Here is a 22,392-nt window from a genome sequence, read left to right as displayed (position 1 = left end):
CCAGGCTGATGGCACCGGGGAAGGTGACTGAGGGAGCCCTTTGTCAGCATTATACCGCTGGCCCAGGGTGGCCCTCATGTTGAGCCCCTCTATTGAGAGGGGAAGCGTCACAGTGTGTGGTTGGCTGTAGTTTGGTGTGACTATTTTGTCAAGCACTAGCCAAGCACTGCAGGAGTTACAGAGGGCCCCACCGCCATTGCCTCCTCACTTCGATTTTTATCTATAATAAAACAGAGCTCAGGGGCTCCTCCCAGCTAATGCTTGGGGGACCACTCAACAGAACAGGATGGTGGGGGGGGGATTGACACATGGAGTACTGGGGATTGATCTTGAGCCTCAGACACACAGAGCATTCTTTGCCCCCTTCGGCTCCCTTGAGAGGCCTCTACTTTGACTTCTGGTCACTTGCCTCTTCACCAATGGAAGGGCCCCTGTTGTTCTCAGATAACCCCTCACAAGTGCCTCTGTGTTTTTTTTTTTTGGTTTTTCTTTGGGGGTTCTGCCTGGCAGTACTCAGAGTTTACTCCTGGCTCTGTGCTCAGGGATATTCCTGGTAGGGCTTGGGATAGAGTTAAAGAGGTGCCAGGGATGAAACTGGGATTGGGGGCCAGTAAGGCAAGGGCCTTGCTTGCTCTACTCTACTGCCTCTCAGCTCTCAGCCCCTCTACCAAACACTTTACTTAAAAACACAGCACCCCCGGGTTTGTTGACAGGCAGGCAAAAGCTAAGCAGTCTGGAGTTGGGGCCTACCCTTTCAATATAGAAAGGTGCAGGACTTGAATTTTGGTGGCTGTGCCCATGATTCAATTGGGGAACCCTGTGGGCTGCTATTGCAGGTATGAGCGACTCCTGGCAGCTCAGGAAGGACCCATGCCGTCCATGGACCTGTCTCACCTTTAGGTGCTCGCCTTCCCACCCAGAAAGTATTTGTAACTGCTTGAGGTTTGGGTTTTTCTGTTGTTTTATTTAGTTTTGTAATTTGGGCCACAACTTGGTGGCGCTCAGGGGTTATTCCAGGCTCTGCCCTCAGGAATCACTGTGGTGATACTCAGGGAACCATATGGATGCCAAAGATCAAAACCCAGTTGGCCATGTGCAAGGCATATGCTCTACCCTCTGTGCTATGACTCAGGCCCCTCTTGAGGTTTTTTTTGTTTGCTTTGTTTGGGTCATATTTAGCTGTGCTCAGGGCTTACTCCCAACTCTGTGCTCAGTAATCAATCCTGGCACTCTTTGGGAAACCATATGGCATTTTGAGGATCAAACCCAAGTCAACCTATTGCAATGCTAGCGCCTTATCCTCTATGCTATCACTCCAAAGTCACTCCCTTTCTGGCCACAATCTTCAAAGCCTGCCTAGCCTGACTTACCAGTGAAGATATTGGGCAAGTCCAGGAAGCTGCAGGCCATCGTGGCTCAGCTGCCTCTGCTGCACCTTCAAACCCCAGGCAAAGGAAGAAAGACACAACATCGCTTTCCTTCCCCTGCCTACTGGCAGTGAGAGAGCCTGTGTGTCTAAACAGCAGACAGAGCTTCAGGCAGGGCCAGCCCTGGCACACTTCACCCCACCATTCACAGCACTCAGAATCCCCTGCCCATATCTGCCCTGGCTGGCTGTAGGCATGTTCTTAGCCCCAAGTAGGAACAGATCTAGCTTTGTCAGGGTGGAGGGAGATGGCTAGCACTGGTGCCATGCTCAGTTCCCAGAGTCAGGGAGCCAGATAGCACCTGACCCCTTCCTCTCTAACCCCATCTGCCTATTCTCTTCCCATCTTCAGGGCCTTGAACTCTGGTGTCGAGTACTACTGGGACCAGCTGAATGAGACCGTCTTCACTGTCCACTCCAGCAGCAGGAGCAGTGAGAGGCCTGGGTAAGTGCTGAAGGCATGGCTGGCCTCCTGTAGGCTCATAGCAGCCCCTTCACACAGCTCTGGGGCTCCCGGACATGGTCCCCAACAAAGGCAGCTCCTCTCTGACCCGCTTTGACCTTTGTATGTGATTTTATGGGTAGTTGCGTTCCATGGAAGCAGCTCACACCTTCAGCTCTGGCTGGAGTGATATTGGGACATCCTCTGGATAAGGGGGACCAGGTGAGGAGAGGGGTCCCAAGGAGGTGGGTTTGGGGAAATTGATCTATCTCCCAAGTGACCAGTACCTCAGCAGCCAAACTATCCAGCGCTGTAGCCCAAACATATGCTTCCCAAGCTCCTGTTACAGAGCAGCAACCTAGTCCTGATGGGAGCCTTAAAGACAAAGTGCAGGGTAGATCAGTCCCTGCTGGTCCAACTGGAGGATTGTGCCAGAGTGGATGAAAGTCAGTGAAGGTGGTGGCAGAGTGGAGGGATGCTATTCGGCCGGAGCTAGGCTGTGTGTGCAAGAGGCCCAGCTTTCATTCCTGACATGACAGCACTGCTGGCAGGGATCTTGGTCACTGAGCACCACTGTGTGTTGCTCAGAATTTTTTGGTTTAGTTTGTTACTTGTTCTCTGTTTTGTGTCGTTTTAGAGTATGATTTTTTGTTTTGGTTTTAGTTTTTGAGCCACTCCTGGCAATGCTCAGGGGTAATTCATGGTTCTGCACTAAATGATCACTCCTGATTGGGTAGTTATCCCTGAGTACAGAAGCTTGGGTAACCACATGGAGTGCTGGACAGCCATGAATGCCCTACTCACTGTTCTCTCTCTCTCTCTCTCTCTCTCTCTCTCTCTCTCTCTCTCTCTCTCTCTCTCTCTCTCTCTCTCTCTGCCCTCCCTTTTTATTTTTAGAATGGGAAGATAGTATAGCTAGTATGAACCCTGTCTTACACCTAGCTGAATCTGGTTCAGTACTTGGCACAACACACGACCCCCTGAACACTGCCAGAATTGATCTCTGAGCACAGTTGTGTGTGCCAAAAGTGGAGGAAGGGGTGGAGAGACGGTGCAAAGGACTAGAGCTCTTGCTTAGCATGCTGGAGCCCCAGATATAGTCCCCAGCACCATGTGGCCCTCTTAACACCACCAGGTAAAACCCCAAAATTAAATGAGAAAAGCATAGCAATGAGGGCCATGGATATGTACCACCCTCTAGGAAAAAGAAAAACATTTTGGGGTCCAAAGAGGTAATACAGGAGTTAGGGTAGAAGCCTTTCCTACAGCTGGCACTTAGCAGTTCTGCAGTTCTCTCCTTAGCACTACATGGTCCCCACCTACAGCATCCCCAAGTATGGCACCAAAGGCTCTTAGGTACTGCCGGCAGCTCAGGGACTGTGCATCCCTCTGTCCTTCAGACTCGCATGGACCCACTGTCCATGTTGGCCAAGTTGAACAGGTTGGCTCAGGAGGACCCCTGAGCATCCTTAGGAGGGCCAAGAACATTGGATGAGCTTCCCTCTCTCCAGAAAGGCCTGTGATGAGGAAAATGTGGGCTGTGACAACAACACTGCTGGTGCTTTGGTTCTGAGGGAAGGAAGGATCTAGAGAATAAACCTGAAGGAGGGTTTTACAGACGGGCTAGCATAGGGGACCCTTGACTCACCTGAACTCTGCCTGAGCCCCTGCTGCCTTTCTGTCCCCAGAACCAGCAGGGCCTCGTGGAGGACAGACAGAGACATGGGCCTGATGAATGCCATTGGGCTGCAGCCCCGCAACCCCACCACCTCCGTGACATCTCAGGGCACCCAGACTCTGGCTTTACAGCTGCAGAATGCCGAGACCCAGACGGAAAGGGAGATGCAGGAGCCAGAGACAGCGGCTTCAGGGCCTGGAGCAGGTAAGAGACAGTTGGCCTGGGTAGGCGTTGCCCATGGGGTGCCACTGCGAGTCAGGTCACCTTCCCCACCCACATCTGGGTGGCGTCCACCTCCACCTCTGCTCATTCTATCCAGCCAGGATGACCTTCCATGCCTCTGAGACCTGGGGCTGGAGACCTAGGCCATTCCAGAGACACAGGAAGCAGTAGGAAGAAGGGGAGCCTGCGAGAGAAGCTCCAGAGAGCTCGGGCCCCATCGAAATGGGAGCCTGCTGAGCCAGGGAGGCTGCTTCTGCTCCATGGCCCATGGGTCGTGGCCATTTGGCCACAGCTTGGCACCCCCTCAGCCCCTTCTCTCACCTTTGTCAGGTGCCACCCAGCCGGCCAGCCTCCACCCCAGGCCCTCCCTGCTGGCCTCACACTACTTAGAACCAATTAGCACTTCACAGCGGTGGAGCCAGAGCCACAGTGGGCCCTGACAGCCGCAGCTAAACAAGTTGTTTTCGCTCTGTCGCTCCACCGACCCAGCACTGGCCCCTCGCTGCTCCAGCAACAAATGGTGCAGCCTTCCTGCATGCACACGCACACGTCTTGCACGCACATGCCTTGCACACACACACACACACACACATCTGAGTTGAATTGTTTGTCGGAGAAGGGAGAGCAGGGCCAGGAGAAACCTGGTGTGGGGAGCAGAGATGCACTCATTTGCCCAGGGATCAGCCCTTTGGAGGGAATGTCTCTGCTACGGGACTTTGCCGTGCATGTGGTTCGATCTACACACACAGATGCCTGGCAGACAAGTAGTTCACATGGAGTATGTGGAATGCCCGGATCAAGGCCGGCCCTGCCCTGGCTAGAATGAACCCACATACCTACACATCCGCACACATGCACACTGAGAGCACTTATTCCTTTCTATGTAGTTACATGTTGGCTCTTGTGCCAGGAAGGAGTAGAGCTGCTCGGAGCTACTCCCAGCCACACAGCTTTACACAGCCATTTCCCTCGACCCAACTAACCTGGCCTATGAAATGCTGGGGCCTGCCCAACTCTAAGCCTCAGCTTCGCCCACCTGAGCATCTGGCTCTCTGCACCACCCCAACCCAGATGTCTCATTCCAAATATACCACCCTGGGGCCAGAGTGATAGTAAAGTGGTTTGGGCAATTACCTTGACATAAGGTTCGTTCCTCCCCCACCCTCAGTGTGTTCCACCACGAGTGATTTCTGAGCTCAGAACTAGGAGTAACACCTGAGCACTGCCAGGTATGACCCAAAAACAACAACAAAATATGCCATCCAGTCTTTTTTAAGCATTTTTTGGGGGGAAAGGGGTTATTGGGCCACACCCTGTGGCGCTTGGGGTTACTCCTGGATCTCTGCTCAGAAATTGAGGCTGGAGTGGTGGCACAGGGTGTAAGGCATCTGCCTTGTACACGCTAGTCTAGGACAGACCACGGTTCGATCCCCTTGTGTCCCATATGGTCCCCCAAGCCAGGAGCGATTTCTGAGCGGATAGCCAGGAGTAACCCTTGAGCATCAACGGGTGTGGCTAAAGGGAAAAAAATTGCTCCTGGCAGGCACAAGAAACCATATAGGGGCCTGGAAAGATAGCACAGCGGCATTTGCCTTGCAAGCAGCTGATCCAGGACCAAAGGTGGTTGGTTCGAATCCCTGTGTTCCATATGGTCCCCCATGCCTGCCAGGAGCTATTTCTGAGCAGACAGCCAGGAGTAACCCCTGAGCACCGCCGGGTGTGACCCAAAAAAAAAAAAAGAAACCATATAGGATGCCAGGATTTGAACCACTGTTGGTCCTGGGTCAGCCGCTTGCAAGGCAAACACCCTACCGCTGTGCTCTCTCCAGCTCCTTCTTTGAGCTTTTGTTTTATGTTTTGGTGGGGCCAAGGGGACTCCCATATAGTAGTGTTCAGAGGGCTTGGAGACCACATGCATATTACATCCAGGGATCAGACTCAGCCTGTAAAACTTATGCTCCAGCTTGAACTGTCTCCCAGAAAATTCTGAGCATTTTTGGCCTAGATGGAAGGAAGGACCATTAATCCAGGGGGATCTCAGAGGAAATCCTCCTTGGAGACGACACTGTCCCCCTCAAAAATGCCAGCCTAGGAAGGAACATGGCCATGTTCAGACACCCCTCCCACTGAGAGGACCTTTGTCCAGGCCTACATTCCCTGAGCACCTCACCTCCTCACCCCCCAGGCCTCCTTTGCTTCCCCCTAAAACTCAGGTATTCTGATCTGCTGGTCTCTGGTGCCCGGAAGAGGAAATGGGGACCTCTTGTTTCCTTCCTGGCTTTCTGCTCTCCCACAACCCAGGTCCCCTCTGCTTTGTCCTTCGCAGGTGACAATGCAGAGCCAGGTGCCAGCGGGGAGGACGCCTTGAGCAGGATCCAGCGGCTGATGGCTGAGGGGGGCATGACAGCTGTGGTGCAGCGGGAACAGAGCACCACCACCGCCTCCATGGGCGGCTTCGGCAACAACATCATTGTCAGCCACCGCATCCACCGCAGCTCCCAGACGGGCACTGAGCCCGCCGCCCGGGCTGCCTCGCCCCAGCCCTCCACCTCACGGGGACTGATCCCTGAGCCGGGACCGATGGCGGAGCGAGGCCTGAGCCCCCGGACAACCACCTGGGACCAGCCTGCAGGTCCCGGGAGGGAGCCCCTGCCGCCCTCTACCCCGGGTCCTGTCCCTGGCCCCCTTCCCAGCACCGAGGGACCAGCCTTGCACTGCGACCTGACCAGCGATGCCTGCCTACCTGACGGGAGTGGAAACAGTAGAGGGGATGCTGCAGGCCCCAGTAGGGAGCCACGGAACAGGTAGAGACCACCGAGGGCACCAACGCCTCCCTCAAACCGCCGAGCAGAAGCTGGACCTCACGATTGACTTACTGGGGACTGGACCCGAGGGGGCTGCGGCGGGCTCAGGAGAGAGGGCCGGCGGTGGAGTGGAAGGCGCAGTCGGTGGGCATGAGACAGCGGAAGGGGGCCAGACTGGCCTCGGGATCCTGGAATCTTCCAGCCATGCTGCTGTGCTCAGGGCAAATGGAGGAGCCAGTGGGTGACCCTGCCACGATTTCCCCCACCCCTTTCTCCTAGAAGCCTGGCCCCAGGGTCAGCCCAGGGCTGAGAGCTCCAGAAGGGTGAAGAGCAGCCTCCCTTTCCGAGCCCGCCCGAGCTGCAGCCCTGCCTCCTGCACACTCCCCAGAGACCGCAGTGGGTCAGGCCCCGACTCCCCGAGTCCCAAGGAAAGGGGCCTCCAGCACTTACAGACGGGGCACACCTGCGGAACAAGGGGCAGCGTGCAGCAGTGGGCAGGCCCTCACGCAGGAGGGGGGGTGTAGGCTGGCCGACCAGTCCCCGGAGCTTGTCCATGCATCCCCCTTCCTCAGCAGCACCGGGGGTGTCAGTATTACCGAGCCACCGCCGGGGCCAGCTCCAGGCCTCCAGGTCCGAGTGTGAGGTCTTGGTCTGTGATTACGGTGTTGCATGTGGAACCTTGAACTGTACGTGTAGTTTCTAGTGGCGAAATCAAGGCTCTGATTCTTTCGTTTTTAGTATGAAAATGTGATTTCTGTTTGTAACTCATCCTAGAAACCTTGTGGTGGGAGGAGAGGGGATAGTCTGATTGCTAATGAGGGAAACACCAAAGATCTATATATCATTAAAATGATGATGTGCCCCTCACCAGACTCCTCTGTCGTTTGTTTTGGGGGATGGGGGTTGGTCAGGTCCATGGGTCTGAGCAGGACTCATTGCCAGGGCTATGAGCAGGTAATGTCACTGCAGTAATGCCCAGGGACATCACTCATCCTGATGGTTTCCCAGTCTGAGGGGAGAACTAGCCCAGAAGCCTGGTCCTCACCGGTCCTTGGACACGTTTTCCCCTCCCTCCCCCCAGAGGCTCTGAGCTGAAGGTGCTTGCAGGAAGCTGAAGCGACTGCAGAAATTCCCCCAGTCTCAAGTTTCTAACCAGTAGAGAGGGGAGTCACCCCAGGGCTATTCTACCTACCTTTCAAGTGCACCTACCTGTTCCTGATGCCATGGACCTTGAGAATGAGAACTGTGGATGAAGACTAGACATAGATGAGTGGTAAATGAGAAAACTGCCAAGTCGATGGCATTAACAGCACTTGGGTTCTCGAAGTGGTGTCTGTCAGTGGCCTGGTCTGAGAGAGGAGGCCTCACCATATGACCTGCCAAGAACCAGCTTTTCCTTGCCCTCACTCTCCTCTGCAGCACTCTAAGAAGTGGTTCCCCAGCTTAGGAACTCTAGAGCCAAGGGCAGACCCAAGGAGGTGGGATGCGAGCCAGGCACTAAAGGCAGGGGAGTCCCTCAAACCAGTTCCCTTCTTCACCCTCATCACCCTCTCCAACCCCTCCACTCAGGGCAGGAATGGCTTCTTCATCTCAGGGAGACTGAGTTCATTGGGAGTAAACTGCTGAGGACATCATGTGCATTTTATCTCCACTACAATTCTATCAAACCCTCTCAAGATTTCTTCCTACCCTTGGTGACTCAGAGTGCACCTGAATTGTTACCTCCAACACAGTAACATGCTCCTGAAGATATTCAACACCAAACCTGGTGAGGTGAGAGCAGTGGTTGTATCTCCAGACCTGGTGACTGGCAGAGCCAGGGTGTGAAGCACAGGGAGGCCCTGAGTTGCTGTTGCTTGGGGGAAAAGGATCTTAAGGCCAGAGGTTCAACTGGGTGGAGCTGGCAGGAGATCAAATGCATCATCAAAGAAGTGATCATTGAGCACTCCTTAGTATGGGTCAGAACAGTAGTATAGCAAAGAGGGTGCTTGCCTTGCATGCAGCCAACCCAAAATTCAATCCCTAGTATAATATGTTGTCCTTAAAACCCTCCAGGAGTGATCAATGAGTGCTGAGCCAGGTGTATCCCCTAAGCATCATCAAATGTGATCCAAAAAGAAAAGGGGCAAGAGGAAATGAGTTCAAATCCTTCCTGGCCTCAATTGTGCCTTCTCTGCTTTCTGGCCAGAAGCCCAGTCCTATTCAGCACCTATCAAACCCCACAGTGCCCCTTTACCTAAAAAAGCAGATAAGTAGATCAGCGGGGGAGGGTTGTTTCGAAAGATAGTGCAGATGTTAAGGCATTTGCCTTGCATGCAGTCAACAGAGATTTGATCCTCATTACCTCATATATGGTTCCCCCAAGCATTGCCAGGAGTGATCCCTGAGCACAACCAGGAGTTAACCTTGAGCAGCAGTAGGGCTGCTCACTGAAATCTTGGGAGCCCTTCCCTGGCAGAAGGACACAAAAAGCAGGGCAGAGTGGAATCTCATGTCCCCTTTGGAGGTAAAGCAGGTTCACAATCTGTACCCAGGCTTTGCATCCTAGAAGCTTGAGATTGAAACCCAGCAGCAGTCCTGCACATTCAAGTCCCACCTAGGAGGGGCTTCTGGGTAGGGTCCAGGTCCAGAGTACCAGTTGGTACAGCCTACAAAAAAAAGGGGGGGTAAAAATAGCCAGTGGCTGGGGTGATGATAGCACAGCGGGTAGGGCATTTGCCTTGCATGTGGCCAACCTGGACTCCATCCCCAGCATCCCCATATGGTTCCCGAAGCCGACCAGGACAAATTTCTGAGCGCAGAACCAGGAGTAACCCCTAAGCACCCCTGGGTACGACCCAAAAACAAACAGAAAAACAAAACAAGGGCTGAAGAGATACAGCGTGTTAAGTTGCTTGACTTACTGGGTTTGATTCCAAGCACCAATTCTGTTCCCCCAGGCCCATCAGAAGCGAACCCTGATCACCAGTGGCTTTGGTTCAGAAGCTAGAACAAAACGTCTGTGGCTTCATCTAATTCAAAGGCAGACCTAAGAAACCTTGTCTAGGGATTCCCAACTCATCTCTCTGCTATTCCACTGTGTGCGGGCTCTGAGATTGAGGGACCTCGGCAATGGGCCTTTGGTTCTAAGCTTCGCCAAATGGAGAACTTGAGACAACAGAGACAGATCTGCTTTCTTTAGTTATTGGTTTGCTAATCTTTGTGTTTGGCTTCCCTTGTGGGCGCAGGGATGTCTCCACTTATTTGTCCTAAGAAACAATGGTATATCATTCTGCCCCGTGAAGTGGGGCGGGCTCGCTTCTTATACCTTCAGTTCCGAGTTCATGGAACCTCCCAGGTGAGATGAGGGAGGACCAGGGCTGCTGGCTGAGTTTAGCCAACTCCAGCCCCGCGCCTTACGGTGAACCTGAACTCCACCTTGGCCATCGCCAGGGCGAACCCAAGAACTCTCGCCTGCCTTTCCAAAACTGCTCCCACGCCCCTAGGACTCCGCTTGACCGGCCCGTAACCTGGCATGGGTCTGGGGAGAGCGGGGGACGCTTAAGACCCGGGAAGGGCCGAGAGTCCCGGGAAGGACCGATTCAGACAGGCACAAACTCGGGGCACATAGTAGGGGGGACGGGTCTGGTGGCGCTGGGGTTGAGGCGAAATGGAGCTCTCCAAGGTGCTGAAACTGCGCCGCTCCGGGCCTCTGCGGTTCCCGGACATTTCCAGAGCCGCAGCTCGCTCCAGGTGACCTTGGATTTCTTGGGGTTCCCTCGCGGGATCTCTTCTCGAAACCAAGACTGGATGGGGCTGGGAGGGGGAAAGGAGGCACCAACCCTACGGAGGGCTGGAGAGCGGGAACCGCATCCGACGGATGGGCGTCTCCTCTCCTGCAGCTCCTTCCCCAGCCCCGACGGCACCCCCTTTTGCTCCAGCTGCCCCGGCCTGTGCGCGGCCCCGATTTTGCAAAGTCCTGGTCTCCCAGAAAGCCTCAGGGGCAGAGCCCACTCCCACGCACCCCTACCCTGCCACTGGCATCCAACACTGGCGCCTCCGCGGTGCCACTCGTAGGACTTAGGTAGGGAGGAGCGGAGGGCCCAGACCCCTTCGCGGACTTGGGGGTGCTCGGTCCGAGCGGAGGCGGGGAGCTCAGCCAGACGGGCCTGCCAGCTTCCTCCCTAGCCCGCGAGGGGGAGCCGCGTCCCCATGACAACGCGGACACCCCACCCCACCCCCAGCCTCCCCGGAGGGGAAGGGAAGAAAAGGGGAGAGGAGGGCAGCGCCCCCCGCAAAGCGAGAGAGCTGCGGCGGAGACGGTGCCCGAGCGCGCGCGCGCTGCCCTTTGCCTCGCAGACTCTCCCAAGAGGGGCCGCGGGGCGCTGGGGTCCCCGACGCCTCGGCGAGGAGGTACCCCTCGCGCGCGCCGTGGGGTGGCCCGCCCGCTCCTGGATTGGCTGCTTCCCCGTGACATCACGCGGCTCGGGCAAAAGAGCCGGCGTGAGCGCGAGTTGGAGCCACAGCGCAGAGGGAGCTGCGGGCGGAGCAGGGGCCGCCCCTCGGCACCCCGTCCCCGCCCCCGGCCCGCACCCGCCGCCGCCCCGCCCGCCCGCCCGCCGGGCCCGCCGTCCGTCCGTCCGTCCGTCCGTCCGTCCGTCCGTCCGGCGCGAGGGCAGGCAGCGGGGCGGAGGTGCCAGCCTGGTAAGTGACTCCGCGGGGGCGGGCGCCTCGCTTGGGCCGGGAGGATGCGGGGTGCCCGGACCCCCGCAGGGCGCGCCGGTAGCCGGCTGTTGCTGCACCCACCCACCCACCCCGGGCAGGGCGCGCCGGGAACCCCTCGCTCGCTGGAAGGCAGGCCCACCCGGGGCCCCCTTCGCTGGCTGCGCCAGGTGCGCCTCCGGGAAGGAGGAGCGGGCATTCAGGAGGTCAGGGGGGTGTGCCAACCCATCGCCCCACCAAGCCAGGGGCAGGCAGCCGCCGTCGAGGCGAGACCAGGACCCGCACCCCAGCCTTTTAGGCTGGCAGCTCTGCTCTGCGGGGCGCCGCGCGCTGGAGCCCCAAAATGCCCTTTTCTTGCCTCCTTCCTCCTCCCACCCCCATGCCCCTCGGCGCCGCCAGCCTATTCCGATCCCGGAGTCCTCCATCTGCGACCTTGAACCCCGACGGAAAGCATCCCTGGGCCTTCCTGGTTCCCTTCCCCACCATCACCACTCCGGGACGACCCCCTGACGCTGCCCCGGGCTCTAAAGAGCAGCGGCGCAAATTTGGAGTCAAGCCAGAGCCCCGGAGCGTTCAAGTCGGGAGCAGTATGGGATTCACAGTCTCTGCGCCCGGAACTCCAGAGGCTCCTCTCCCGGCCCTGGGACAGAATCCGGGGGACCCCTTCCTGCCTTCTCTGAGTCCGAGAGCGTATGACTGAGGCGGGTAACCCACACCCCGGGGTATGCAGAGCACAGCTCCCGACTCGTTTGGGAAAGGGGCCTGGAGAGGGGGGCTTCTGGGGAAGATCCGGGAAAGCGCGGTGCCAGCTGCAGGAGCTGCGTGTTAGGGGATGGGGGAGAGCGGTCACCTTAAAACGCGTAGACCCCAAAGCGCCGGAGACCATCAGGACGAGCCTGCAGGTGGTCTTGAGAATAACTCCTCAGAGGCCCTCGAGGCCCCTGTAGGGCCAGGGGCTTGAGAAAAAGGGGCGCCCCTCTCTCGCGCCGGTGCATGCTTAGGAGGGAAAGAGCTGAGGTTCTGAAGAGTATTAGACTCCCTTGACCCAAACCCAGGCTGGGCGCCTGCATTTTGGGAATGCTGCCCGCACCCTCCTGGATTGGGAGCCTGCTCTGAACCCCGGTGGGACCATGAAGCTGGGGGAGAATGTCCGAACCGCCGTGCCAGGCTAAGCTGAGCTGCAGCCCCTCAACAGAGGTCAGCTCCGAGGCCGGAACTCGGCCACTCAGCACGGGTCCACTGGGGTATCACTGGGCCAAGACGGCACCGAGGTTGCGGGTGAGGGCGGCCCGAGGGTCCTGCCTTGGTCCGCCCGCTGGCGAGAGACCCTTCCCTTCCCGTAGGGCCTAGGCTGAGCTGCCCAGATGCCCCGCTGTCCGCCCGACCTTTCTGCGCGCCCGTCTTTTTCTGCGCGCTCATCTCCTGGCGGGGGGCATGTGGAAGTTGGAGAGCCCTGCATTTTGGATCGCGTGCACCAGCTTCCAGGTACAGGCACCTCCCGAGACCGTGTGCATCGCCCAGGCCGCCGCACAGCCAGCCGGCACGCACACGCGGGACTGGGCACGTGTCTCCGCGGCGCGGGCATGCTCACGCGCTCCCGGGCATACTGGTATCCAGGCGTGGCCGAGCGCACACGCGCGTGCTGAGCAGTGCGACGCTGACAGCTACTCGCTTCTTTCTACTCGAACTCCCCAGTAAATCACACACAAACAGAACTCGCACTCGCCTTCCCACCCACAGGTTCCTCCTTGTTAGGAGGCCGGGTGAATCCCTACGCCCTAAACTTTCCCACCACTGCGCCCCACGCGCGCGCGTGGAAACCAGAGCATTTAGTTCCCTTCTGGAAACTGGAGCGCATTCCCTCCGTCCCACCTCCCTCTCTCGGGGAGTCCCAATCTGGAACCTCTTCTGTGTTCCCGGTGGTCGCGTTAGAGCTGGGGACGGTGGTGAAAAACCCCGCCTGGTACGGTCAGAAGCTGGCACCCGGGAACAGATATTGCCACCTAGCGGTGCGTCCTGGCCTGGGCCTAGGCTGTTTGGCTCCCCCAGATCCCTGGAGAGACTGGAACCCCAGAAACCAGCTAGAAGCACCATCCTTGGAAGGTGGAAGATTTCCAGGGGTCCAGAAAGTTGCTTTGGGAGGGAGGCCTGGATCACTATGCTCTGTCCTGACGACTATTGCCAGGCTCCCCAAGGCCACCCCAGAACTGGACCCTTAAGCCACAGCCCCCTGTGGTGCCAAGGAGAGGCCCATGCAGGGGATAAGCCAAAACTGAGTGAGGGGAGTGGCAAAGAAGGGGGAAGGAACCCCTCCCCGACCCCCCAGATGCAGATCCAGCTGTGTACAAGCCTGGAGCAGAGCTTGGAAATCTCGAAGCGTTTAGAAGGAGGCTTCGGGCTTCTAATTCTGTCCCGCCCCGCCCCTGCTTACAAAGAAGATGACTCGGGCAAGCTAATTAACATCAGCCTCATCTGTAAGAGACTGCTTACATCTGAGCGCGGAGGATACTAATAGTACCTGCCTTTTCGGGCTCTTGTCGGTATCCAACCCGATAATCTATATAAAACGCCCAGAGGGAATCCTGACTCATAGCTAACACTCAATAAACAAGCTCTATTCTCCTTTTTTCCCTGTGTGTGGCCCCTCCAGCCTCGTGCTGCAGATCTTGCTGGCTGCGGGGTGAAATTTGGGGGCTCCTGATCTCTCTGCCCCTCTGCCCTGCCTAACCTCCAAGCGGCGTGCTACTTCTCTCGCCCCCAAGGCAGCCACCACACAGCTCCTTTGGGAAGGATTCCCAGCTGGAAGGGGCTGTGAAGACCCTCTGGAGAGAACCTCTCTGGGCTTTTACCCTTGACTTGGAGGTCAGACCACCAAAAGGTTTTGGAACGGACAAACTTGATCTCGGGATGCTCACTCTTAGTGACAGTGGATTGGGGTGCTGCAGCCAGACTTGAGTGAAGGAAGAGGGCTCCGTGGCATTTGGATCCAGTCCCCCTCCTGTACCTGGAGACAGTATAGGATGAGTGGCTGAACCCCGGTTGCTGCACCGAAGGTTGCTCCTGGAAAGGAGCGCCCACCCCTCTTTGCTTTGCTGGAGGAAAGCTGCAAGGGGCGCCTGAGAAGCTGGTCTCTGGAGAGCGACAGGAGACCCCTGTGTCTGGGACGAGGCTTCCTCCAGCAAGGCCTCGCCCGCTCTTGCTCTGGCTCACAAACAGACGCACACCATTGCGTAGCACGACAGAGCGCGCCTGCGGTGTGCGGAGGCCAGTGGTTGCGTTGTAAAGAGGCGCGTGTTGGCAGGGCTGGTGAAGGAGGCTGGCCCGCGACGTGCTGCCTGGCATCAGCTGCGCGCTGGGCGTGGGCTCCTCACTGGGGGACCGGGAGAGGAAGAGGGGGAGGAGAGAGAAGGGGAGCTGGTAAGGAGAGTGCCCGTGGGCAGGGGAGACCCTGGGGGCACGTCACTGATGAGCCCATGAGGCACACCCTTCAGAGCTCCCCCAGGGCAACAGCCCCCCATCTCCAATGATGCTCTTCCTTTTGGCAGCCCTGTTGTGGGCCTCCCTCAGTGGTTTTAGGTGCTGAATTCTCAGTCTTCTGGGGCCCCGATGGCACCCAGACCACAGCATCTCTGTGCACCCCTTATGTTTCTCCATTTCTCCTGGCCCTAATTCTTTTTTTTGCAGGACTGGGGGCGATTCCATTTCACATCCTGCAGCCCTATGGGGAGGAGCCCTTTTCCCAGGGGGTGTCACTAGCTTCCTTTAGTTTTAGGTTCCCAGACAGTTGTCAAGGAACCGAGGGACTTGGTCAGGTTATGAAACAACTCCGTGCCTCAGTTTCCTCCCCTGTAAGTGATAATAGTTCTACCTTCTAAGCTAGTTGTGAGGCTGACACAAGCTTATACATGAAGAGTGGGATATGCCAGGCCCAGACAAGAGTTTGTTGCTAACTCCATCTTATCCTTGGTCTGGCCCAGGTGGGAGCCAGGGAATTGCTCAGAAGGCGTCCCTGTTTGTTTTTCTGTTTGTTTTCGTTTGGGGCCACATCCCTTAGTGCTCAGGGATCATGTGGGATGCTGAGGGTTGGATTCAGGTAGAACGTACATAAGACAGACACCCTACTTACTGTACCATCTCTTCAACCCTAGAACCACATAGTTTCCCTGTGCATCATTGGAGAGGAGAGGCCCTCAGGCAACCACCCAAGTATGTTCAAAATGGGGGGGGGGATCCGAAAAAAAAAGTAAGGGGGCAGGAAGATAGCTCTGTGAACTCCATGGAGCTCAGGTTTTTCATGTAAAAGATCTAGGTTTTGTCCCTAGCACCACATGGTCTCCTGGACATCACCAGGACTCACCCTTAAGCACTACCAGGTCAGATTCAATAAGACTCAAAAATATTGGGGGCTGGAATGGTGGTGCAAGTGGTAAGGCATCTGCTTTTCCCGTGCTAGCCTAGGAAGGACTGTGGTTGGATCCCATATAGTCCCCCAAGCCAGGAGCGATTTCTGAGCTCAGAACCAGGAGTATCTCCTGTGTGTCACCGGGTGTGGGCCAAAAACAAAACAAAACAAAACGAAAAGACTCCAAAATATAAACAAGGAGAATGAATATATGATGACCTCTCAGACCACACCTACTGCCCTCTGGTTCCTGGCTTCTACTCTGATATTCTGTGGGGTCCAGTGCCAGCCCTGGATCATCTGGGTTCATCCTGATTCCCCACCCCACTTGGCCTAATCCAGCCATGAAGCCTGGTCTGTTTGTTGGTATAGTTGTTGCTCCCATGTTTGTAGATTTCACAGTGTGTCTTTCCAGCTCTGCAGTCCAAGAACCCAGAATAGCACTTGCCCCAGTGGGAACAGCCACAATCAGGTTTTTGTTTGTTTATGAGCCACACCCGGTGACTCTCAGGAGTTACTCCTGGCTCTGCACTCAGAAATCGCTCCTGGCAGGCTCAAGGGATCATATGGGAGGCAGGAAATCAAACCCAGGTTTGTTCATGTGCAAAGCAAATGCACTACAGCTGTGCTTTTTCTCTGCCCCCTCCCTCAAGCTACAATCAGAAGTGATGGGCAAAACTGTGAATGGAGACACTGAGCTGAGTTCTCGGGGGCAGCTCCAATTAATACCATCTCATTTTCCCTCCACGCTTTCTCCCCGATTCACCGTTGTTTTCTCCTTCCTCCCCTAGGCACCGTCTGCCCACCCCTGGCTCACCAAAATGGCAAACCTCACCCAAGCCAATAACAGCCTGGGCGGCCAGGCCACACACATGGGGACATCGACCCCAAACCGCTACGAGACTGTGGAGATGGTCTTTATCGCCACGGTGACAGGCTCGCTGAGCCTGGTGACCGTGGTGGGCAACATCCTGGTGATGCTGTCCATCAAGGTCAACAGGCAGCTGCAGACCGTCAACAACTACTTCCTCTTCAGCCTAGCCTGCGCCGACCTCATCATCGGCGCCTTCTCCATGAATCTCTACACCGTATACATCATCAAGGGCTACTGGCCCCTGGGTGCCGTGGTCTGCGACCTGTGGCTGGCCCTGGACTACGTGGTGAGCAACGCCTCCGTCATGAACCTTCTCATCATCAGCTTTGACCGCTACTTCTGCGTCACCAAACCCCTCACCTACCCGGCCCGGCGCACCACCAAGATGGCAGGTCTCATGATCGCTGCAGCCTGGGTCCTGTCCTTCGTGCTCTGGGCGCCCGCCATCCTGTTCTGGCAGTTTGTGGTGGGTAAGAGGACGGTGCCGGACACCCAGTGCTTCATCCAGTTCCTGTCCAACCCGGCAGTGACCTTCGGCACGGCCATCGCCGCCTTCTACCTGCCTGTAGTTATCATGACTGTACTGTACATTCACATCTCGCTGGCCAGCCGCAGCCGGGTCCACAAGCACCGGCCCGAAGGCCTCAAAGAGAAGAAGACGAAGCCTTTGGCCTTCCTCAAGAGCCCCCTGATGAAGCAGAGCATCAAGAAGCCTCCACCAGGAGAAGCGGCCCGGGAAGAGATGCGCAACGGGAAACTGGAGGAGGCGCCACCGCCCGCACTGCCACCCCCGCCACGTCCCGTGGCCGACAAGGACACGTCCAACGAGTCCAGCTCGGGCAGTGCCACCCAGAACACCAAGGAACGACCCCTCACGGAGCTGTCCACCACGGAGGCCACCACCCCCGCCACCCCCGCTCCCCCACTCCAGCCTCGGGCCCTCCACCCGGCCTCCAAATGGTCCAAGATCCAGATCGTGACGAAGCAGACGGGCAACGAGTGCGTGACGGCCATTGAGATCGTGCCGGCCACACCCGCCGGCATGCGCCCGGCGGCCAACGTGGCCCGCAAGTTTGCCAGCATTGCCCGCAACCAGGTGCGTAAGAAGCGGCAGATGGCGGCTCGGGAGCGCAAGGTGACGAGGACCATCTTCGCCATCCTGCTGGCTTTCATCCTCACCTGGACGCCCTACAACGTCATGGTCCTGGTGAACACCTTCTGCCAGAGCTGCATCCCCGAAACAGTGTGGTCCATCGGCTACTGGCTGTGCTATGTCAATAGCACCATCAACCCCGCCTGCTACGCTCTCTGCAACGCCACCTTCAAAAAGACTTTCCGGCACCTGCTGCTGTGCCAGTATCGCAACATTGGCACCGCCAGGTAGGCGCTGGGCTGCCTGAGGACCACACGGGAGAGACTTGTGGGGCCAGCGCCCCAAGCTTGAGTTCGATGAAGAGAACTGAAGTCCCTGGGGGAGTCCCCGGAGGCTCAGGCTGAAGTGGAGTTGGGCCCCAAGAAAGGTCGGGACACTGGGCCATCCTTGCTGGCCTGCCCTAGGGAAGGGGGCCCCCGTGGGAGGGGTGTCACCGGCCTGTGTGGGCATCTGCAGGAGAACATCTGGAAGGGCCTGGATGCCCTGGGATCTGCACCCCAACTAGGAATAACCAGTGGGGGCAGAACTGGAAAAGGAGGCTCAGGATGGGAGTGGAAGGCTTAGGGTTCCCCATTATGCTATCACCGGTGCTTTCAGTCCTCCCCTGCACCCTGCATGTTGTAGGCTGACCCTCCTCCCATATCCAACTCCAGGGCAGACACCCAATTCGCTGCAGCTACACAGGCTCTGGTTTGGGGGAGCAGGCAAGTAGAAAACTGGGAAACTGAGGCTGCCCCAACCCCAGCACTGGCCAGGTCAGAGTCATTCCCCTCACCCACTGGAGGGCAGGTTCCGGATCCTGGCTGGCAGTGGGTATTTATTGCTCTTGTGTGCCTAAGTCTGAGAGCAGAGCTGGCTGAGGCGGAGTCACCGGGGAGAGAACGTGGCCTGACTCACGGGAACTGGGGAGACAGGTAACCCCTTTGTCTCCTCGCCTGTGAACAGAAGCTGTGATCTGATTGGCAGTGAGCTGGACTCAAGACCTTTGGCCAGGCGAGGCTCAGGAGGAGTTGCCCCACTCTTTCTGCTGCTCCCTCCACTCCCAGGTGGGTGGCCTCTGAAGAAGGGACCAGAAAGGCTTAGTAGGGACCTGATTGGGGTGTGTGTGTGAGAGTGTGCTTTCAGGGATCAGTCAGTCGGGGCACCTGAGAAGAAATCTCCCATCAGTGAGCTCCAGGGAACACTCAGCGGCAAGGTCCCACCCCTGAAAGTCCTCCTCCCACCGCCCACTCCCAACAAATCATCACAGCAAATTCCCTGGGAAGGGGCTTTTATATATTAAAAGAAGAGCTTTTATTGGGAAAAACATGGTTTGGTTTATTTTATTCGTTTCTTAGTAGTGGCATCACACAGGGAGAGGGGGAGAACAAAGGAGGTCTGGGGAATCGAATCCCTGGGGGGCTACCCTAGTCCCCCTCCCCCAAACCTTTAGCTCTCCCCACTCTGGGCACTTGGGGTGAGGGACAGGAGGCAGGGACTCGATGGGTGCGATTGATAAAGCTAATAGCAGACCGAAGGCACTGGTAGATTCCATCAGGAGGCGGCGGGCATCCAGGCCTGGCCATTATTAGTCCTTCCCCTTTCCCTTCTTGGCTGTAAAACAAGAAAGGCCAGGCGTTAGCAGGTCGCCCCCACGCCTAGGGAGCCCTGTCCACGCACCACGGGGAGCCGAAACTCTGTCCTGCCCCCTTGTGGTTCTCCAAAGCTGACCTAGAGGCGGTGGGACGGGGCACCCCACGGACTCCCCCAACTTCTTAGGCGCCCCCCTGAGATTACAAAACTGTTCTGGAGAACTCAGCCACAGAGCAGCCCTGAAACCAAGAGCCTCTGCACCCCAGAAGGGGGCAGACTCTAGGAGCCCGGCTGGAGATGACAAAGCCGATCCAAAAGATGCTCCCAAGGGGAGCTGATCCCGCACCCCGAACATGCCCGGAACACGTCCTGACTCCCCGAGGAGACGATGCCCATCCAAACCTTCTAGCCAGCCACAGGGAAACCGGACCCCAATTCCAGGGTCCCCGCTCACAGGAATATGCGACATGGGGCTCATCCCCTGCTCCCCTACTCCCCGTTTTGCTGACCTTTGGCCTTGGCTTTGGTCTTGGGGGTGCAGGGCTTGGTCACGCGGATGGTCTCCTGGCACTGCGCATTGTAGCGCGCCTTCTTCAGCGTGCCCTGGCGCGCCTTGGTGCCGCTGCCGGGGTCGCAGGCGCCCCAGTTCTCAAACTTGTATTTGCAGTCGGCTGGGTGCGAGAACGCAGAGGGGGTAAGTGAAGAGAATTGGGGTGGGGGGATGACTGCTCTCCACGTTCCTGCCCTCCCAGGCGCCCACCTCGCCTGGCCTTACCTCCAAACTCCTTCTTCCAGTTGCAAGGCACCCGGCAGCGCCGGCGCTGGGTCTGCGCCCCGCAGGTCCCCACGCGGAAACCCACGCCGCAATCCTTGCTGCTGGGGGTGCAGGGCTCCCAGGTCCACTCGGCACAGTCGCCCACGGGACCGCCCTTCTTCACTTTGTCTGCAACGGGATAAGAGCGTTGGGACCTCCCCCGGGGACCCTCGCCTCTCTTCTTTGGCTACCACTCCACTCCACTCCACCGCACCCACGGGGTTCACCTTTTTTCTTGGCGGCGGCAGCCGAGCTGAGCGCCAGCAGGGTGACGAGGGCAACGAGGAGGACGCCTCGGAGCTGCATCCTGGAGGGGAGAGGGTGGGTGAGCGCGTCCCGCTGTCGCCTTCCCGCGGGGGAACCGACCGCGTGCACCCCCATGTCCCCCAGGTCGCCCCAGGGGCGAATGAAGGACTCCAGGAGCCGATCCCGGGGCGCACGGTCCCGTGCGACATCCCCGGGGGTGCCCGGACCCCACCTCCTCCCACGGGACCCCGGGTCAGCAGCGCCCCGATGGGTGACCCCCCACCCACCCACCCCAAGGGTCCCGCGCGCTCACTCGCTCGCTGCCCGGCGATGCTTCGCTCCCTCCCGCGCCTGGCCCGTCCCGCTCCGGCCTCCGCGGCCCCTTTTGTCTCCAGAACCGGTCTGAGCCGGTCACATGGGCCCCCGCCCCCTTCCCGCCTGCCCCCACCCCCTCCAGGAGGGACCCGCCCCCCGACCCTCCAGCCCGCGCCGCCCCCGACCCCCGCGTCCCCGCCTCCGCCCGAGCCCGACTTCCCGCCCGCCCGCCCCGCCGGTGCCCTTCGCCCTCGGATGCCCGCCCCGCTTCGCCCGGCACCCCGTCTTGGCTAGCTAGCCTCCATCCGGCCCCAGATCCCAAATCTGGGCTCCTGGAGGAGCCCCGGTTTTCCACTCCCACCGCTCCTCTGACCCGCACGCGGAACCATTTGGGGAGACCAGGAGGGCGCAGTGGACCCGCGCGCGCGTGTCCCCCACCACCCCTAGGCGCTGCTGTGCCCTTGTGGCCGTCAGATCCCGCAGATACCCCCACCCCGCGCGCCCTGCTCGACTTTCGGGCACCTTGGAGTTGTAGGGGTCGGCGAATGCGGTCCCCACCACGAATCGCAGAGCCAGGTGTGCTGGACACCTTCGGGCCGGCTCTGGGTGCTTGAGACTGGGAATCCCGAGAAGGCACCAGGTTGTGGCAGACGAAGGGGCCCTCTCTCGGGCCCGGATTTGGCAGGATGCGAGGCAAGGGATTTTTTTTTTTTTTGAGAAGTTGCAGGCACACTCCTCTCCCCCCTACTCCTGACCTAGGGCAGGGTTCAACTCCGACCCCCTAAATCAGGGCAGAGGTGCCCGGAGAGAGCGGGTGCCGGGGCGCACACAGGCCTGGCCTGGCCCCATCTCCTCTTTCGCTTTCATTGTTTTGTCCCAGCGGGAAGCGGGAAGCTGAGGGAGTCGGCTCCTCCCCCCGGCAGGGCAGAGGTCAGGCCCTGGGCAGGCCGGGGCTCCACCCCCACTCGGAACCTGGACCCCAGCAAATAGCTTGGTCCTGCGGGCTCTGATGCCCCCTCCTCACGGACAGACCAGCCCCCCTGCCAACCCCACAGAAACCAGAAAGGCCGAAAGGAAAAAAGTCCATTTACTGAGTCACACACCCAGCTGTAAACATGTCACCCCTGCCCCGCCACAGTCCACGAGGAAATGACTGGGTACAAGAGGGGTCACCCAGGTGGGGCCAAGCGGGAGCGCACGCAGGCGGGGTGGCGAGGGCTCAGTGTTTCCGCGGGAGTCCTGCAGGATGGATGGGGCGCAGGGGCTGGGTGTCTTAAGAAGCTCCGCAGAGAGGGCATGAAGGCAACCCCACAGGCCCCCCTAAAAGCCTGCCTGGCTCGGTCCAGTGTCCAGCTCCTGGGCAGGGTGAGCCTGCCCTAGCTGCCCAGAATGGAGCCCAAGATCCGAGTGGCTCCTCAAGGTGAGGCCGGGGCTCCTTCCTGGGGCAGGGTCCTCCCAGGCAGTCCGGCTGGAATGTGGCCATGAGGTGGACGGGCGGGCGGGCCAGGGGGCCCGGGCTACACTGCAGTCTCCTGGTCCTCACGCTGAACCATCTGGTAGTGCTGCCGCTTCTCCAGGTAGGCCGCCAGCTCCGTGTCCTGCGCCTTCTCTGCCCGCTGCCGGGGCGTGTCGCCCTGCGGGTCATGAACAAGTGCCATCAGCTTGGGGGAGAAGGCAAAATCTTGTCCCTCGGGGGAGCTGGGCAGGAAGCCCCCACTGAACCACTGTATATGGGGCCCCTCA

The 22,392-nt window shown here is 58.4% G+C and overlaps 4 protein-coding genes across 11 annotated transcripts in view; 2 read left to right on the top strand and 2 right to left on the bottom strand.

The window, feature by feature from the left end:
• AMBRA1 (autophagy and beclin 1 regulator 1) overlaps positions 1-7,439 on the top strand; it is a 248,566-nt gene extending 241,127 nt beyond the window's left edge. For all 4 annotated transcript variants that reach the window (XM_049779573.1, XM_049779572.1, XM_049779571.1 and 1 more), the window contains 3 exons: positions 1,779-1,871; positions 3,557-3,750; positions 6,095-7,439. In XM_049779573.1, coding sequence (XP_049635530.1) covers positions 1,779-1,871; positions 3,557-3,750; positions 6,095-6,576 — 769 coding nt within the window. In that variant the 3' untranslated portion in view covers positions 6,577-7,439. The remainder of the gene's footprint in view (positions 1-1,778; positions 1,872-3,556; positions 3,751-6,094) is intronic.
• A 3,770-nt stretch (positions 7,440-11,209) lies between these two features.
• CHRM4 (cholinergic receptor muscarinic 4) lies at positions 11,210-19,008 on the top strand. Its single transcript, XM_049779678.1, has 2 exons — positions 11,210-11,255; positions 16,467-19,008. The coding sequence occupies exon 2, from the start codon at positions 16,497-16,499 to the stop codon at positions 17,931-17,933; it is 1,437 nt and encodes a 478-aa protein (XP_049635635.1). The 5' UTR covers positions 11,210-11,255; positions 16,467-16,496; the 3' UTR covers positions 17,934-19,008.
• MDK (midkine) lies at positions 18,994-20,694 on the bottom strand. Its single transcript, XM_049779931.1, has 5 exons — positions 20,648-20,694; positions 20,316-20,395; positions 20,050-20,217; positions 19,784-19,945; positions 18,994-19,295 (listed from the first exon to the last, which is right to left on the bottom strand). Exons 2-5 carry the CDS (start codon positions 20,392-20,394, stop codon positions 19,270-19,272), a joined length of 435 nt encoding a protein of 144 aa, XP_049635888.1. The 5' UTR covers position 20,395; positions 20,648-20,694; the 3' UTR covers positions 18,994-19,269.
• A 1,340-nt stretch (positions 20,695-22,034) lies between these two features.
• DGKZ (diacylglycerol kinase zeta) overlaps positions 22,035-22,392 on the bottom strand; it is a 46,551-nt gene continuing 46,193 nt past the window's right edge. For all 5 annotated transcript variants that reach the window (XM_049779583.1, XM_049779581.1, XM_049779582.1 and 2 more), the window contains one exon: positions 22,035-22,283. In XM_049779583.1, the coding sequence (XP_049635540.1) occupies positions 22,167-22,283 (117 nt within the window). In that variant the 3' untranslated portion in view covers positions 22,035-22,166. The remainder of the gene's footprint in view (positions 22,284-22,392) is intronic.

The sequence above is a fragment of the Suncus etruscus genome, chromosome 9 (assembly GCF_024139225.1).
Source record: "Suncus etruscus isolate mSunEtr1 chromosome 9, mSunEtr1.pri.cur, whole genome shotgun sequence".
NCBI lineage: Eukaryota > Metazoa > Chordata > Mammalia > Eulipotyphla > Soricidae > Suncus > Suncus etruscus.
The sequence above is the reverse complement of the archived record's forward strand: the minus strand, read 5'-3'. Positions and strand labels throughout refer to the sequence as shown.